We start from the raw sequence: 17,357 nt of genomic DNA, 5'->3' as shown, positions 1-17,357 counted from the left end.
AATCTGGATTTATGTGCAGAGGTGTACATATGAAGGTGCCTGTTACAATAGTGAAGAGTGACCAGCCCAATTATCAGTAGTTACAAGTAAATTATCAATATCAACACATTGGAATTCTGTGACATGCATATTTTTTCCCCAGGTTTTAAACTGCCATAAAGTACATCAGGCTTTCCTGGTGGCTCAGTTTGTAAAGAATCTGCCTGCCAGTGTGGGAGATGCAGAAGACTCGAGTTCGATCCTGGGTCAGGAAGATCCCCTGGAGAGGGAAACAGCTACCCACTCCAGTATTCTTGCCTGGAAGATCCCGTGGACAGAGGAGCCCGGTGGGCTTCAGTCCGGGTCGCAAAGAGTCGGACATGACTGAGTGCACTCACGTGTACACACACCCACACCCACACCCACACCCACCCACCCACCTTACATTAACCATCTTGACCAGTTTGCAGGCGTACAGTTAAGAGGCACATCCACACTGATGTGCAGCCGTCACCCGGAGCTCTTGTTATCCTGTAAAACTGAATGTCTATGCCCGTCAAGCAGTCACTCCGTGCCTGCCACCTCCCTCCTCCTTCCCAGCCCTTGGCAGCCACTCCTGTACTTTCTGTTTCTTTAAATCTGACTGCCCCAGATCCCTCATGTAAGTGGAATCATATAATATTTGTCTTCTGTGACTGGCTTATTTCATTTGGCATAATATCTTCAGGGCTCACTCATGCTGTAGCATGTGTCAGAATTTCATTCCTATCTGCGGCTGAAAAATATTAGTAGGCTTTTTTTTTTAATTTAACTTTTGAGTGAATAGTACATCCATCTATGTAGTACATCCATCCGTTCTCTTGAACCCTTCAAATTGAAGAGGAGGGTTAGGAGGCAAGAAAGATGGGAAGTGACTGCAAATGTGTCTCTCTCAAGGGGTGATGGCAGTGTTCTCGAATAAGATAGTAGTGATTGATGTAGACCTTTTAATACACTGAAAACTGCTGACTTATACACACACTTTAAACCAGGGAATTTTATGGTATATGTGAATTATGTCTCAGTATCCAGGTGGTGCTAGTGGTAAAGAACCTGCCTGCCAATGCAGGAGACATCAGAGACGAGGGTTCGATCCCTAAGTTGGGAAGATCCCCTGGAGGAGGAAATGGCAACCCACACCAGTATTCGATGAACCTGGCGGGCTGCAGTCTGTAGTGTCTCAAAGAGTGGGACGTGGCTAAAGCAAACTAGCACACATGCACAAAACTATCATTAAAAATTTTTCAATCTCAATTATACCTCAGTTAAAAACACTTTTATGCAGAGTAGAATAAAGTTTCTTACAGGTTGTCCCTCAGTCATTCCAGGCCCTTTCTCCTTCCTTCCCTCCTCCTCTCTCTCCCTCCCTGCCTTCCATCCCCAAAATAATGATTAAATTGTTGTATAAAATCCCAGAGGTATTTTTATTTCTTATGAATATTTTATTTTTTACTTACAGTAAATACTTACTGTTCTGTCCCTTTTCACCAAAGTGGTAGTAAATTGAACACAGCCAAGCAGGCATCTCTGAGGTCTTTTTCTCTTATTTTTAAAAGTAAAAATGTCTCTTTATTGACTATGTGCTTACTATAGGGGATTTAGATAATACAAGAAAGCATGAAGAAAAATATAAAATCTACCCATAGCCAGAGATAGTCACTGGTAATTGTTTATATCTTTTTAGACTTTTCTCTGCATGTATATAGGTAAGTAAAGTCACTCAGTCGTGTCCGACTCTTTGTGACCCTGTGGACTGCAGCCCACCAGGCTCCTCAGTTCATGGGATTCTCCAGGCAAGAATACTGGAGTGGGTTGCCATTTCCTTCTCCAGGGGATCTCCCTGACCCAGGGTTTGAACCCGGGTCTCCTGCATTGGAGGCAGACACTTTAACCTCTGAGCCACCAGGGAAGCCCTCTGCATACTTCTATAAAAATTAGGATTGAGATCATCCTATACTTGCTATTATGTAGTCTGCTTTTTTTTTATACTTAATATGTTGTGATTATATTTTTATCAGTAAGTATAAACCTGCATTTTAAAATATTGATGCATGGTATTAAACTGGGTGGTCATTTCTCATTTACTCAACTCATCACCTATTAATATCCTTTTAGGTTGTTTCTAAGTTTGTCAGTGGTTTAAACAGCAACGAGCATCTTTGTACACTTGCCAGATCATTTCCTTGAGATATTTACTACTGTTTTACAGTTTGCCAAAAATATTGAACAATGTATGTTTTAACATACATTGATTTCCGTGATGTCATTAGCTCTGTGAAAACATGGTGCAGGTATTTCTATCCTCATTTGAATACGAGAAATCTGAAACTATAAAGGATGACCATATGTCCCCAGTTAGGTAGCTGTTTGTTACGGGAGCTGGAACTGAAGCTAATGTCTTCTGATTGTGAGCTAGTTTCCTTCCAGCATGGCACACTGCCAGGCTTGAATACCTGCCTACAAGAGTGATTTTCTGTTGTTGCCTCTTCATTTCTAAAAATAGCGTTCTCGATGTAACTTCCTTTTGGATTCTTTGTATAGTGCTGTAGGGGCTTCCCAGGTGGCCCAGTGGTAAAGAATCTGCCTGCCAATCCAGGAGATGCAGAAGTGTCGGTAAGATCCCCTGAAGGAGGAAATGGTAACCCACTCCAGTATTCTTGCCTGGGAAATCCCAAGCACAGAGGAGCCCAGTGGCCTACATTTCATTGGGTTGCAAAGAGTTGGACATGACTTAGCGATTAAACAACAACAGCAGCATAATGTTCTAGAATTTATAAATTCAGATTAGAGGTTCATATACTGCCTTTAGGGATACAGCTAAAGATACATCCTCAGCAACATTTTAGGAGTTCATCTGCACAGATATCTTCATATAATTACTCACCTATATTGTTATCTTCTTCTGTATAAATAGCTCCCACAGTCTCAGTATTTTGTGTTTTGTTTTTTTTTGTGGTTAAAGCTTCAAGTTATCTTAGTATCTTTGGGTACTAGCATCCATGGGCTGGGAGGATTGCTTTAATTGGATGCCAGCTCTGTTACTGTGTGATCTTGGGGTGAGTTATTTAAGTCTCTGTATGCTTGGTGTCATCATCAGTAAAATTCAAATAATAGTACATGTGTTATAGTGAGGACTAAATGAGGGAATACTTAAAGAGTGCTAAGCACATTCTGACCTACTTAAAAAAATTTTTTTTAATTTTCTATTGGGATAATGTTGTGATAGTTTCAAGTGAACAGTGAAGTGATTCAGCCATACTGGCATGCACTCTTAAACGTTTATTATTTACTGTGGAAATTTAATTGTAAAGCACTTAAAAGTCATTTTGTGTTTCGGTATCCCTTGTGGTTTCTGGTGAAAATTTTTTATGGTATGTTTGCATTGCTATAGATTTCCCCTGTCTTTCCCCTTTCCTTTCCTTTAGTTCTAGGTGATACCCTCTATTAATTTTGAAGGGTATCTTTATTTATTCGTAGCTTAAGCACAGTGAAGAGTTTCTGGAGTCACCTTGTTTCCTGTTGATAATAAACACAAATTAAATTACTGACATTTTACAGATTGTAAGGGCTTCCCTGGTGGCTCAGATGGTAAAGAATCTGCCTGCAGCGTAGGAGACCTGGTTCAATCCCTGGGTCAGGAAGATTCCCTAAAAGAGGTCATGGCAACCCACTCCAGTATTCTTGCCTGGAGAATCCCATGGACAGAGGAGCCTGGTGGGCTGCAATTCATGGGGTCACAAAGAGTCGGGCATGACTGAGTGACAAACACTACAGCTAGGAAAGACACTGTGGAACAGAATAATGCGATTCCTCATTTGTTCCGCGCGGGGTTCTGAGAGGTGTGGTAACTGCCTCCTGCCTCCCCTGATCCCTCTCTGTTTATGCTCCTGGAGGAGGAGAGCTGACCTGGGTCTTGTTTTCTGTCTGGACCTAGCACATGCAGATGACCATCCAGGCTCTCCAGGATGAGCTGCGGATCCAGAGGGACCTGAACCAGCTGTTTCAGCAAGACAGCAGCAGTAGGACCGGCGAGCCATGCGTGGCGGAGCTGACAGAGGAGAACTTCCAGAGGCTGCACGCGGAGCACGAGCGGCAGGCCAAGGAGCTGTTTCTGCTGCGCAAGACACTGGAGGAGATGGAGCTGCGGATCGAGACTCAGAAGCAGACCCTGAACGCACGTGACGAGTCCATCAAGAAGCTGCTGGAGATGCTGCAGAGCAAGGGGCTCTCTGCCAAGGCCACCGAGGAAGACCACGAGAGGACACGAAGGTTGGCGGAGGCAGAGATGCATGTGCACCACCTCGAAAGCCTTCTGGAGCAGAAGGAAAAAGAGAACGCTCTGCTGAGAGAGGTGAGGGGCCGCTTTCTCAGCCGTTCTGACACTCTCTCTTTTTTCCGTAATTAGTTAGCATCTTGGCCTAGATGAATTTATATGCTCTCTTGTGCTAGCGGGAGGGAACTCCTTTGGTACCTAAATTCTACACCGATTTCTGTTCTGATTTGCTGTCTTGTGTGAGCTGATGTTGGCTGGCATGTATATCAGCTTAATGACTTTCTGGGTTTTTCTTTTCCCCTCTTGTAGACTTATTTTGTTGCTAGAGGGACACACAGTATTCTTGATTGGTTACTCATCTCTTGATTTGTTCATAGAGACACACACAACAAAATCAGAATCAGAGTAGCTAACTATTGCTCCATTTTAAAATGTATTAATCATTGAAAGTGAGCAATGACCTCAGTTTTAAGTATGCCTGTGAAGTCCTGGGCAACAGTAATGGATATTTGCCCTGCGGTTTCTATGGCAACTGTTGCCTTGCTATAAAAGATATGTGATAAAAATATGTGCTGCCATGGAGGCACAGCTGGAGGAATGACAGAGGCAAACTGCCACTTATTTTCTCGAGAGGAAACTCGGGCTTTAGCTGACCACTGTGACTACTAGTAACATTTCACTTTTCTATGTAATACTTCATTTTAAGAAAGCATAACTGAAGAATTCATCTTATGTTGAACTGAAAAAAAATTGACAGCTCTCATTCTCTCTATGAGGTCAGAGACTTCAGCTAACTTTCACATTGTGAACAATGAAGAAACATATAGTTTCTTCAGTATAGGAACACTTGTTTAAGCAAATGTATTTTATACTCATGATTATTAAAATGTGTGGTACTGGCACAGTAATAGATAGCTAAACTGATGAGGCAGAATTTCTCTTCTATTTAAAAAATAATATAGTTTTAAGTTTATGATGTAGGTTTTGGAATAATGGCCATTGGAAAACAGTTTACGTAGTTTCATCAAATTAAATTCTAGATGAAATAAATAGTTACTTTTTAAAAAATGAAAACAAGTAGAAGAAAATGTAAGTAAAAAGCTTTTAATATAATCTTGAAATAGGAAAGAAGAAGCTTGAATAATTAAATGTGTGTATGTTAGAAAATACAATTAACAAAAGTTAAAATGATTGGGGTGGAGTTTTGCAATTTGTGGCTCAACTGTTACATAAAGGTTGTTTCCAGAATAGTAAGGTGCTCAAGGCACTTGGCATCACCTTTCTGTTCTCATTTACTCAGCAGGTATCCATGGAGCCTCTAGTTTGTATTTGATTCTGGGATAGGCACTGGGTATACACTTCTTACATTTTTCATGTCAGAACACACGATCTGTGCCATCCCAGAACTTAAAAATCTGGTGAGAGACAGTGAACTGATAATTATGAGATGACATAAACTAGTTGAGTCTAATTATGTCGAGAGAAGGGATTAACAGGGTACGCAAGCATCTTTGAGGAGGTGCCCTTTAAGGGAACACTGAAGAAAGTTGAAACAGTCTTTCTGAGCATTTGTGTAAAATCATGTCCTAACGCTAACCCTGGAGAAGGTTAATGGTTTCAAAGGCCTGAGGGGAAGGAGTTTCAGGAGATGAGAAGGCAAAAACCATATTGTCTCAGGGGAGGCGGGCATGAGATGAGAGGTTGAGAGGTCGCCGGGGCCAGGTTCGTTCATTCCCCTCATCAGGTGTTCATTGGGTGCTCACCCAGGTGCAGAGCACTGGGAAGCCGCGGTGAACACAGTCCCTGCCCTCTGGAGACAAAGTGCTTGCCTCCATGATCCTTGCAGGTAATGGAACAGTTTTATTCAAAGTCCAAGAGAAAACTGCCACAGTGTTTAATTAAGGGAGTGATAAGATCTGGTTTAGCTTTTAAAATTTACTCTGGTTGTTTTGAGCATAATTGGGGAGGGGGCGTTACAAGTGATCAAGGGAGTCTAGTAAAGACTCTTAATGGCTCTAATCTGGGTTGATGAGTGGTAACTTGAAACGACTGTTGTACATTATAGCACCAGTGTGTCAAGAAAGGTAGAAAGAATTATAAGTTGACAACACTGAAACATCCATAGGTTTTATTCTTATTAGATTATTGTCCACCTCTGAAAAACAGCAGTAATTCATCAATTCCAAGACTCAGTTTTCCCCATTTTTAAAATTGTGAAATTAAGTCTTACCTTCGATGGGGCTTCCCTGGTGGCTCAGACAGTTAAGGGTCTGCCTGCCATGCGGGAGACCCAGGTTCGACCCCTGGGTCAGGAAGATCCCCTGGAGAAGGAAATGTCTACCTACTCCAGTACTCCTGCCTGGAGAATCCCCATGGACAGAGGAGCCGCAGAGTCAGACACGACTGAGCAGCTTTGCCTCTCGCTTTCCCTTGGTGGTGTCTTAGAGTCCCTGTCAGCCAGGCTGCAGTCCTGCGGGACCTGTGCGTTCACACGGTCACAGCTGCTCACTTTGTCACCACTGTAGCCCATGTTCTGAGCATTGTTGCTGTTTTTCTTGTTAACTTAATTGATGTTCAGTGCCCCTTCAGTAATATTGTGATGTGAATCTGCACTGAAACAAAAAGTTATCGATATGAGGAAAGTTGTAAAAACAGTTTAGGGTTGTATATGGTTAAACTTTTATGGTTAAATAAGTAAAAAAGAATCTTGCAATCAATATAAAATAAAAATTCTGAATGAATCTTTGAGTCACGATTTGTTTGGAGGCATTCCCTTCTTTTCTCTCTAGCACATTGAACAGCAGTTTGCCATACATTCGGTGGCGTCTTAAATTTGATGAGATACAGTAACATTAAAATGGTATTCCTATCCAGAAATGTTTGTGTAAATTAGTTTTCCATTTTGTTCATGACCTTGATTCCATCAATAGCAGGTAAATAATTCCCCCAAACAAAAGCTAAAGAAGGAAAAATAAAATTTAAGTTAATCCTGTATTTTCTGTTTGTAGTGGAATTACATTGTTAGGTGACTTATGGTTAGATTTTGTATTGTTTACTGGAGTGTCTTTCCTTTGATGGGTAGAAGAGTGAAGACATCTATTGGACAAATACTGAACTACAGCCCAGATGTGGTTAGGGCCTGGGGCCTGGGCATGTGGGGTTTTAACAGGCTTTCCAGGTGGTTCTGTGACACATCGAAGTCTGGTTCTCAGTCTGTTGGCAGACCATACCTAATCTGGCTATGGAATTCTTGGATCAGCAACCCATATGCATTCCGAGCATTGTCTATAAGTGGAATAAATATTTCAGATCTATGTGGGTGTGTTTTTAATGTAGATCCTATTGTGATGAATAAAATACTGGTTTGTATAGAAGCATTTATTTACATGTATGGCAATTTTTGTCCGTATATTTCAGTCAGCAAACCTTGTTTAGAACAATTGCTGTCATGTTAGTATTTGCAGAAGCATTGAGGTTAAAAGACCTACTGTGTGACTAGTTCTAGGTAGGAATTCTGACTGACTGACTAGCACATCTGAGGAATGCCTGTCTGTATTACTGGCAGTTGTAAGGTAAAAACAGAGGACTTTAGAGGGAAGAAAGAGAAACAAATACACATAGAGAAGAGATGGAAACAGTGGACAAGGAGTAGGGAGAATTAAAAAAGGAAAAGGGTCCCCGGTGGCGTGCGCTTTCCTAGTAATTTTGGAAGATGCAGACAGCTACATCACACGCCTTAGTGATTCCGCTTATCCTGTCTCATTGTGTGTGTGTGTCATTTGTGCCTCATTTTGGCAGGAGGGTGTGTTTTCTCAGAATGCTGCTGTCAGTCAAGATGGCGAGGGGTTGCAGTGCAGTGCTCTGCCTGATGTCTGGAGTTCAGGTGCAAGAAGAGTCCTGAGGGTTCTTTCGCACGTGTCTGTGTTGAATACAGTCAGCCCTGAACTTGGGTGGAGAATTAAATCTGGTGAAGGGCCATCTACCCGTGAACCAGGGGTGCTGGAGGCTAAAACCTGAATGTTGGAAGAAAGAAAGTTCAGACATAAGTACTGCTTTTCAGCCCCAAATACTCCTTTCTCTCAGCTGTGTAAGCAAGTGTTGACTTACTTTTAAAAAGAAAGAAAACTACTAACAAGAGAGAGATTTTGTTCCTACCTTGTTCGTTTTCTTTGTCTAGTCATTATTCTTTCGTGTATGAATGGGAGGAATTGAAGGCATTTTCTAGTGTGTGCCACAGTTGACAGGATGACAAGATCCAGATAATTCTACCTGTACTTGAATTTGTTTTAAATGAAAGTTTCCAGGCTAAAGAGAGTGAAATAAAGCAAGCACATAGCATATTTCTGCTTCTTACATTTGTCTGAATAGTACTTTCACTTTTATTTCCAGAGTTGTCTCTCTCTAACCGACAGTGCACACGTCAGAGGGTTGATGTATCAGTGGGAAAGGGGAGTTGATGAGTCTACCAACTGCAGGACGTATTCACAATGAGCTTTAATGTGCAGGCCTTTGAATGGAAATCTGTTAAAACTGATAGGTTTTAAAATGTCTTAGTTGGAAGGTTTTATACCTGCAAATGGTTTAAAGTACACGCAAGTTCCTTGTTAGAGGAGGGTTTCTTTTTACTCAAATGGGTTTTTTTTCTTTATATACTACAGGTATGCTTGCTGGAGTTTAAAATGAAATTCTAATATGAAGTGAAGTCGCTCAGTCATGTCCAACTCTTTGCGACCCCATGGGCTGTAGCCTACCAGGCTCCTCCCTCCATTGGGATTCTCCAGGCAAGAGTACTGGAGTGGGTTGCCATTTCCTTCTCCAGGGGATCTTCCCGACCCAGGGATCAAACCCTGGTCTCCTGCATTCCAGGCAGACACTTTAACCTCTGAGCCACCAGGGAAGTCCAAGAATTTGGAAATTTCCCTAAATTGGAAGTCAGTTGTGGGAAAAAGGTCAGATAAAATTAAATCAGTGTCTGAATTGTGAGATATTTCTAAGAAATGCAGTTTTAATATTTTAAGTAGATAAATGTAAAGTGTAGGGTCAGTCAGTCAGTGTTAGTTGCTCAGTCGTGTCTGACTCTTTGGGACCCCATGGATGTAGCCCGCCAGGCTTCTCTGTCCATAGGATTCTCCAGGCAAGAACACTGGAGTGGGTTGCCATTTCCTTCTTAGAGAATCTTCCCAACCCAGGGATTGAACTTGGGTCTCTGGCATGGCAAGGTGGATTCTTTACCATCTGAGCCACCAGGGAAGCCCTTAGAAGACTTTATTAATAGGTGCAGATTAGTTAACAGTTAGCAGGATTCATTTTCTTTTTGTTAATACATTTTAAAGTTCTGTGCTCATTTATTACACATATATCATTAAACATCCATGTGCCCACTTTTATCACCTGTTGACGGTGTAGGGCATGTAGGACAGACTGGAGGCTGGGAGGTCACTGATGAGTTTGTTGTCTTAATGCAGATGGCAGGTGATTATGATCGGAACTCATGGGTTCAGATTTTGTCCTGGATTAACGTGTTGTGGATTTTTCTGTCTTTCTTAGTGGAATGTTTTGCCTGGCAAGAGTTACTTGTGGATGAGCTTGACTCTTAACGAGACCTACTTTTACACTCTGTGGGGGCTAGCCCAGGTGGTTGTCTCTCCAGGGCTAGAATGTCTCTGCTCTGTGTCTCTGCTCAGCACTGCTGACCTTGTCTCCACTGGGCTGTTTGGAGCTTGAATCTCACCAGCTCCTGTGAGCTCAGGTGGTTGCTCACTCATTGCTCTCTGATCATTGTTCTGCCCCCCAACAGTCGCTCTGTGTCTGACATCATGGAGTCTTTCCCTGTGTACCAATACTTAGTTTTTACCCGAAGACTCCAGGGGACCCTGTCAGATCAGACGCTTTTCCAGCTAGCTTCCTCCTCTCTGTTACTCTGCTTCACACATTTCCAGCATCTTGGGGACTCGGACCCACTGGTCTGTGTTCCGAGCCCTGCAGGACTGCTGTTTTCCATTTGCCTTCTTCTTCGCACATGACACATCAGATAGCAAGTCTGGATTATAACCTCATTAGTTTCTCTTCTCTCAAGGATCATAGTACTCTGCTGCTTGTCTTCCAGTGTCTGAAAACAGTTGCTTCATGCATTTTTGTCTAATTTTAACTTAGTTTATACCAGGAGGCCAGTCCTCTATCCATTATGGTCAGATTGTGTTGACCTTGTAGAGAGTGATAAGAAAATGGGAAACTCATTGAAGGATTTAATGACAAGTGCCATCATCTGTTGATGCTTTATCAAGATTGCCCCATTGCTTTCTTTAAAATGGACAGAAGAAACGGAAAGAAGCATAACTTGATGCTGTTGTAATAATCTAGGTTCAAACTAGATTGGAAATGGAGTGAAATGGTAAATTTGAGGAGTATTTTGAAGATGAAACAGTTAGGATCTGCTCTGGAAGGTGGTAGGAGATGAGGATCGGGGAGGACTTGAAGGAGACCCTCTGGTGTTTGGCTTGAGCCACCAGGAGGCTAGTGCCCTTTAAGGAGATGGGCAAGACTCACCAGTCTTCAGAAGAGGGACCAGGTTAAAGAGGAGGAAATCAGGAGTTTTGTTTTGGATGAGGTAAGTTTGAGTGACCCAGTAGACATCTGTATAGCGTCAAACAGGCAGTGCTGGGCATTCGCCAGCACTGCTGAGATGGAAGGCACCCATGTGCCTTCCCTGTGGGCACTTGGGCTATCCCAGGAGACCTGGGAAGTACTGGCTGACTCAGAGACAGTCTCAGAGTCTAACAGGAAAGGTTCGTAACCTCAGGGGGAGTCTCTTGAAGGTCCTAAATGTGGTGCTCTTCCACCTCCTTCCTTCTTTTCTGATCCTGAACTCACGGAAATTTGGATTAAAAAGATAGCTCTGTTTTTTGACACTGGTTAACCATAGACTACTTTGGACACTCATTCAGCAGCCTTACCCTCTTTTTCTTTCTGACCGTGGCCCCTACGAAACCGGAGGTGTCCATCGTGGGCGGCCAGGGGCCTCTGGTTCTCGGGCAGATGTTATGCAGAGGATGCTGTCAGCACAGATGTCTCAGTAGCTTGTGCCTTGCGCACTGGACTGCTGTGACTTCTCCTTTTGAAAAGGGAATATTTCTAATCCCCTTATTGCATTGCTTAGCATCTTGAAAATATGCTGCCGAGTCGTGTGGAAGAGTGACACACCAACCTGGGACATGCCAGAGCATCACCTGTTGTGATGGCTGAGGTCTCTGGGACGCATTGTGTGTAACCAGGTGCTCAGGGATGGGACCCCTCCTGTTCCCCTTAGCTGAGGGCAATGGGCTTCGTGGTCCGCAGGGAGACAGGAAGTGATTAGCCTCTCACAAGGCTGGGAAAGTCATCTCTTCATGCAACTACTACTCCCTCGCCACCCCTACCTTGTTTTGGGAAAATAGGAGTGAAGAGGAGGACACTTACTCTCTTTCTTGCTTTTTGTGTATAGGAGATGCATCGGAGATTTGAGAATGCCCCTGATTCTGCCAAAACTAAAGCTCTGCAAACTGTTATTGAAATGAAGGTAAGTGGGAACCTAATAAGGAACCTTACTGCATCAGTTCACACTTTCCAGTGATCACACTTTGATGTGTGAGTTTTAGAAAGTGGTACTTAGTTCACACACATTGTAGATGGAGAAGAAATAGTGAGACTTCATGAACACGACACATGAAAAGAGCTTCAGTTTCACTTCCCCTTGCCCAGCATTTCTTGGAATCAGCTCTTCTCAAACCTTTAGATCTCAGGGTCCCTTATTCTCTTAAAATGACTCATTTTGCTTGTTTTTAAGAAATTGTTTGCCAGGGACTTCCCTGGCGGTCTAGTGGTTAAGACTCTGTGCTTCCACTGCAGGGCACCTGGTTTGGATCCCTGGTTGGGGAACCAAGATTCTGCATGCTATGAGGTGCAGCCAGGAAGAAAAAAAGAAAGGATAATGTCTATTCTTCTCTCAAGTAAGGCTGTGTGCTGTGCTTAGTTGCTCAGTCGTGTCCGACTCTTTGCATCCTCGTGGACTGTAGCCTGCCAGGCTCTTCTGTCCATGGGATTCTCCAGGCAAGAATTCTGGAGTGGGTTGCCAAACCCTCCTCCAGGGGATCTTCCCAACCCAGGGATCAAACCCAGGTCTCCCATGTTGCAGGCAGATTCTTTACCATCTGAGCCATCAGGGAAGCGTAGGATTTCATGAAAAAAAAGTACCTGATTCAGTTGGCAGCCCATCGAGTGTCCTGGGAGCCGTGTCATACTGAGGACACAGCAGACGGACCTGGTCCCTCCCCATTTCCTCACACAGAATGGTGAAAAGATGTGTGTTTAAGGGTTAAGCGTATGAAAGTCACAGTCAGGGTCATTGTTAAGTGAGCCAGTGTTCTGACAATGTCCCTTCTCTGTCTCCCTTCCCGAGAGTGCTGGCCCTGAGGACGCGCTGCCTGCCAGCACGGTTTCATGCTCTTGCCATTGTCCTGAGGCTCCCAGCTGTTGTCTGTCCTCTACCTTCATTGCACACACTGGCCCGGTGGAAAAGGCCCACAAGTCAGAGAGTTAGTAGGAAAAGAGTTTTGGCTTTTCAAAAGGGCTGGGAGGCACCGCCGGTTTCCACGGGCCTCTCCTTTAAGTTACTGAGTAGTTAGAAATCTCTAGGCTGAGTGTAACGGTGCTTGGTGAGGAAGAGCTTGCCTTCTGGGTGAAATCCCCTGGGTTAAAAACCTGGCTTTATGCCATCAGCCGCATGATGTAGAACAGGTAACCCAGCCCCTCTGTGCCTCAGTTTCTTTACTGATAAATGGTGATGATACCAGTACCTATCCCATGGGCTGTTTTGTAGTTTAAATTCTTTAAAACAACTAAAACACTTTGAACAGGGCCTGGTACATAGTAAACATTCAATCAGTGTTAGCTGCTGCTGCTATTATAGTTTTTATTAACAGCATATTCTTTCTTAAAAGAGCTGAAGACTTACAGACAGGGACCCTCCCTCGTCTCCTTTCTCCCTCATCTCTGTTTCTCTTTTTACCTTCTTCATGTCCCCTAAATAGTTTAATGCAGTATTTTGCATCGTGTACCTTCATTTAATATTTGTTGATGTGACATGAATATTTAGTTTTTGGTATATAAATAGTTCTGTGTAAATAGATGCTTCTCAAGTACAGTTACGATAGCGCTTTTCTTAGATGATTTCCTCTTAAAACTGTTTATATTGTATACATCTGTATTCTCACTGGGGAAAGAGTTTTCCAGACAAATTCCAAATTAGTGGATTCTGGGTTCTTTGTAGTCAGACAATTAATAGTCTTGAACATAATCTTATAAAGAGCCTTTAGGAAGGTTGGACTGCATTCTCACGTTTCCCAGTGGTTATTTGGGCATATTATTTACTGAGCCTGTTGGAACCTAAGAGTGAAGCACGAGGCAGTGCCCACGTTCACGGAATCATCTCGCTTGCCTTTGACAGCACGGAAATGCAGTGGATCTATTTTAAGTTGTGTTAACCTCCAGCCATTTTGCTAAGAAGCAGGAGACGGAGATTCCAGCGGCCCAGTGGGGCCAGGTGGATGTTATATTGAAATCACAACGGAAGACACTGAGATGCAGCTGAGACAACTTTTGAAAAAAGGTTGACAATTTGGGAAATTTAACAAGGAGCAGAGGATTTCAGTGGGTTCAGTTGATTGTTATTGGGAGACCCAGGACTGGGGAAGAACAGAGTAGTAAGATGGTAGAGAATTTATTTATCTAGTTTTTATCTGTTCTAAAACCTCCTTTGGAATGACTGTCCTCAAATAAACCCAGCCTGAGGCCCAGTTGCATTGGTGCCAGAACTAGTCCAGCATATCAGGCATGGCAGGAGCTCTTTCTGGGCAGTCAGAGCTGGAATCTTAGTCCCTTCTGCGTGATCCTGTGGTGCGTGAAATGGCAGCGAGGGTGCTGATCCACTCCACAGCTGCCCGTCAGTGTGTGTTGGGATTCAGGGAGAAGATGGGAAATGTGTCCTGGCCAGGGCCTTGCGGGGCTTCATAGAGGAAGGGGCTGCTGGTGTGCGGGGCCAGAGTTCTCAGCTGGAGGCTGTTTCACTTGTGTGGCACCCAGTGGTGCTAGAAATACGCCCCCTCTCTCTGCTTCCCCTTTCATTGCCACCCAGGCTACTGTCAGAGGAGAGCCATGTATCCCTTTCTTCATTGGCAGGTTAATTACATGCCTTTTTCTATTACTGTAGTTATTCTTGAGGGACAACATCTTGATCTGCCCAGGAAGATGTATAGTCACCTTAATTTTCAGATAGTGCATTTGAAGTCATTTATTTATTCTCTGTGAGCTGGGATAATTTTAAACAAGTAAATCAAAATCCTAGTTCAATGAGGCTTCCCTGGTGGCTCAGTGGTAAAGAATCTGCCTGCCAATGCAGGAGGCAGGGGTGCAGTCCCTGGTCCGGGAAGATCCCACGTGCCATGGAGAAACTAAGCCCTGTGCCACAGCTCCTGAGGCCTTTGTGCCTGGAGCCCATGCTCTGCAACGGAAGCCACTGCGGTGAGAAGCCCGCACGTTGTAACTAGAGAAGAGCCCCTGCTGGCCACAGCTAGAGAAGCCCGAGCAGCGGTGAGACCCAGCACAGCCGAAAATACATAGAGTACTAAGAAGTAATGGCAGTGTTACCTATGTCAGTCAAATATTTTAAAAAATCCCAGTTAGGGTTTAGAATGTCTTTGATTGTATTAATACAATACGTTTAATTTTGAACCAAATGTGAGTTTCATTTGAATAGTTTTGTAAAAGAAAATGTTTGTTGTATTATTTTTAAAGGTAATTCAGTGCAGATCAGAGGAATTCAGCCCTTACCTCTCCCCTGAACCTAAAAATAGCTAGTTATAACTGTCTAATGATAAGTCTTTTAACTCTTATCTGCGTGCTTTCAGATAGCAAGGAAAGTCAGTCACGACAGCCTGGAGGTAAAGTGAAAAAACAAGTCAGTCTCAAAATTTCTTCCTAAAGGAATGGTTTCTCAGAATTTCCAGATAATTTAAAATAAAGCTCTACTTAATTTATGCTCTTTAAGGTCTTTATTTCATAGGTGAATAAGCATATGCAACTATCAGTGTAAAAATATCTGTTCTTTGTTGTAGTTTTTCTGTAACTTATGATATCTAAAGTAATTTGGGAATAAGCTAGGTACTGTGACAGACAAACCAAGAAAATGGTATAGAAGGTATTGTACTGGGAGGTGGATATTTGTGGTGAGGCTGATTTACAAGGACAGTGATATTTCTTTTTAAAAATGACTATGAAATATTTCAAACTCATGGTGAAGTTTAGAGAATAAGTAAGATTACTAACACAGTAGCACTTCCCCGTGTCTATGGGGGGTATGATCCAAGACCCTCAGTGCATCTCTGAAGCCACAGATAGTATAATACCATACCTTGTATATTCTGTGTTTTTCCCTGTACATTCCTTGGATACACTTTATAAACTAGGCACAGTTATGGGATTAACAATACTAATAAAATGGAACGGTTATAATAGTATACTTTATGAAAAGGTGAGTGGTCTCATCCTCTCCTGGTATCTTGCTGTACAACTCTGATGCTGTCTCCATCTAAACTAAGTGCTTACCATGCATGGCAGCCGTAACTTTGCAGTTTGAAGTACAACAGCAAAACCAGCACGAATTTCTTTTTCCTTCATCACAGTTTCACTGATGGAAGATTCATTTGTACTGTAGATCTTAGCAACCTTAGCATATGAATTTTTTTCCTTAGTGAGAACTTCCATTTTTCCAGTTAAAAGAAGCATCTTATGGCTTCTCTTTGGCTAGTCTGAGCTGCCAGGATCACTGCGCTTGTGCTGTGGGTCACTTGAACACAAGCAGTGCGATGCCAGGACAGTCCGTCTGATGACCAAGACTCCCACTCGGTGACCAATGGGCAGGGATACAGTGGACGAAGAGATGACTCATGTCCTGGGGTGACAGAGGTGTGAGACTTCATCATGTGGATCAGAACAGCAGTATGCAGTTTAAAATGAATGAATCATTTCTTTCTGGAATTTTCCATTTGATATTTTCAGACCACAGTTGATCTCGGGTAACTGAAACCATGGAAAGCCAAACCACAGAAAGTAAAATTGTGGATAAGACAGGACCACTGTAGGGTAAACTGCAACTGTTGATGTAGTTAACAATTCATCCCTTTGCTTTTCCACATTGGGAGGTTATCAGATGTTTGTGATTGTAGATAGTTGGACACATTACTGTAAGTCTTCAAAACCTTCTTACTCTTCTCCCTACTCCATTGGGGGCAGAGATAAACCTTTTCAGGTTGCCAAGTAAAATGATAAAGTGTTACAACCTGGAAAGGTTTTCCTGTTAATATCACAGATGTTTTCACTAGAAGTTTGTTGACCATAAAGTGCTCAGAAACTTCAACTAGTTGTCCATTGCTTCTGCCTCTTTCATTAATACTGTTAGCTTTAATCAGAAGGGCACAGAGGAAGGAATTTGAGAAAAAACATACTATGTCCAGGAAGGATATATTTCAGAAGCAGGGCACCTCTTGTAGCTTTTCTACGTATGTGTTGATCTTGATTAAAATTCACATTGTAAAGACCGCCTTGTTCAGCCTCGCTGATTTTTTGCGAAGACGTTAATGTTTCAATCTTGCGTTGCCCTCAGGATTCAAAAATCTCCTCTATGGAGCGTGGGCTCCGAGACTTGGAAGAGGAGATCCAGATGCTGAAATCCAACGGGGCTTTGAGTACTGAAGAGCGAGAGGAGGAGATGAAGCAAATGGAGGTGTACCGGAGCCATTCTAAATTTATGAAGAACAAGGTAATGGTGCGAGATACCTGATTTTTAAAGGGGGAGGGGGTTGAAAACCTGACATGTATTCCTGCCTCTTTAGTGATGATGATGGACCTCACACTCCTTTATCAGGCTTCAAGGAAGAATACTTGAAACAGAATTCCTTCAGATAAAACTTTCCCAGTATTAATGTCAGATTTGCTGATGTTGTATGGATATTTCAAATTCCACTTAAAATTACTT

General features: G+C 42.8%; 1 protein-coding gene and 1 non-coding gene across 5 annotated transcripts in view; one reads left to right on the top strand and one right to left on the bottom strand.

Annotated features, from left to right (window-relative positions):
- Window positions 1-17,357, top strand: part of ERC1 (ELKS/RAB6-interacting/CAST family member 1) — a 273,734-nt gene that overhangs the window by 57,652 nt on the left and 198,725 nt on the right. For all 4 annotated transcript variants that reach the window (XR_005719752.1, XR_005719751.1, XR_005719753.1 and 1 more), the window contains exons 3-5: window positions 3,953-4,369; window positions 11,772-11,846; window positions 16,986-17,141. Coding sequence is in view for 1 of the 4 variants with exons in the window: in XM_040233666.1 (XP_040089600.1) it covers window positions 3,953-4,369; window positions 11,772-11,846; window positions 16,986-17,141 (648 nt within the window). In the remaining 3 variants the exon portion in view is untranslated. The remainder of the gene's footprint in view (window positions 1-3,952; window positions 4,370-11,771; window positions 11,847-16,985; window positions 17,142-17,357) is intronic.
- Window positions 1,855-1,927, bottom strand: TRNAW-CCA. Its single transcript has one exon. It is a non-coding gene; the product is annotated as a tRNA-Trp (tRNA).

This window comes from Oryx dammah, unplaced genomic scaffold (assembly GCF_014754425.2).
Source record: "Oryx dammah isolate SB20612 unplaced genomic scaffold, SCBI_Odam_1.1 HiC_scaffold_29, whole genome shotgun sequence".
Lineage (NCBI taxonomy): Eukaryota > Metazoa > Chordata > Mammalia > Artiodactyla > Bovidae > Oryx > Oryx dammah.
Note: the sequence above shows the minus strand (reverse complement) of the source record. Positions and strands in the feature narration are given on the sequence as shown.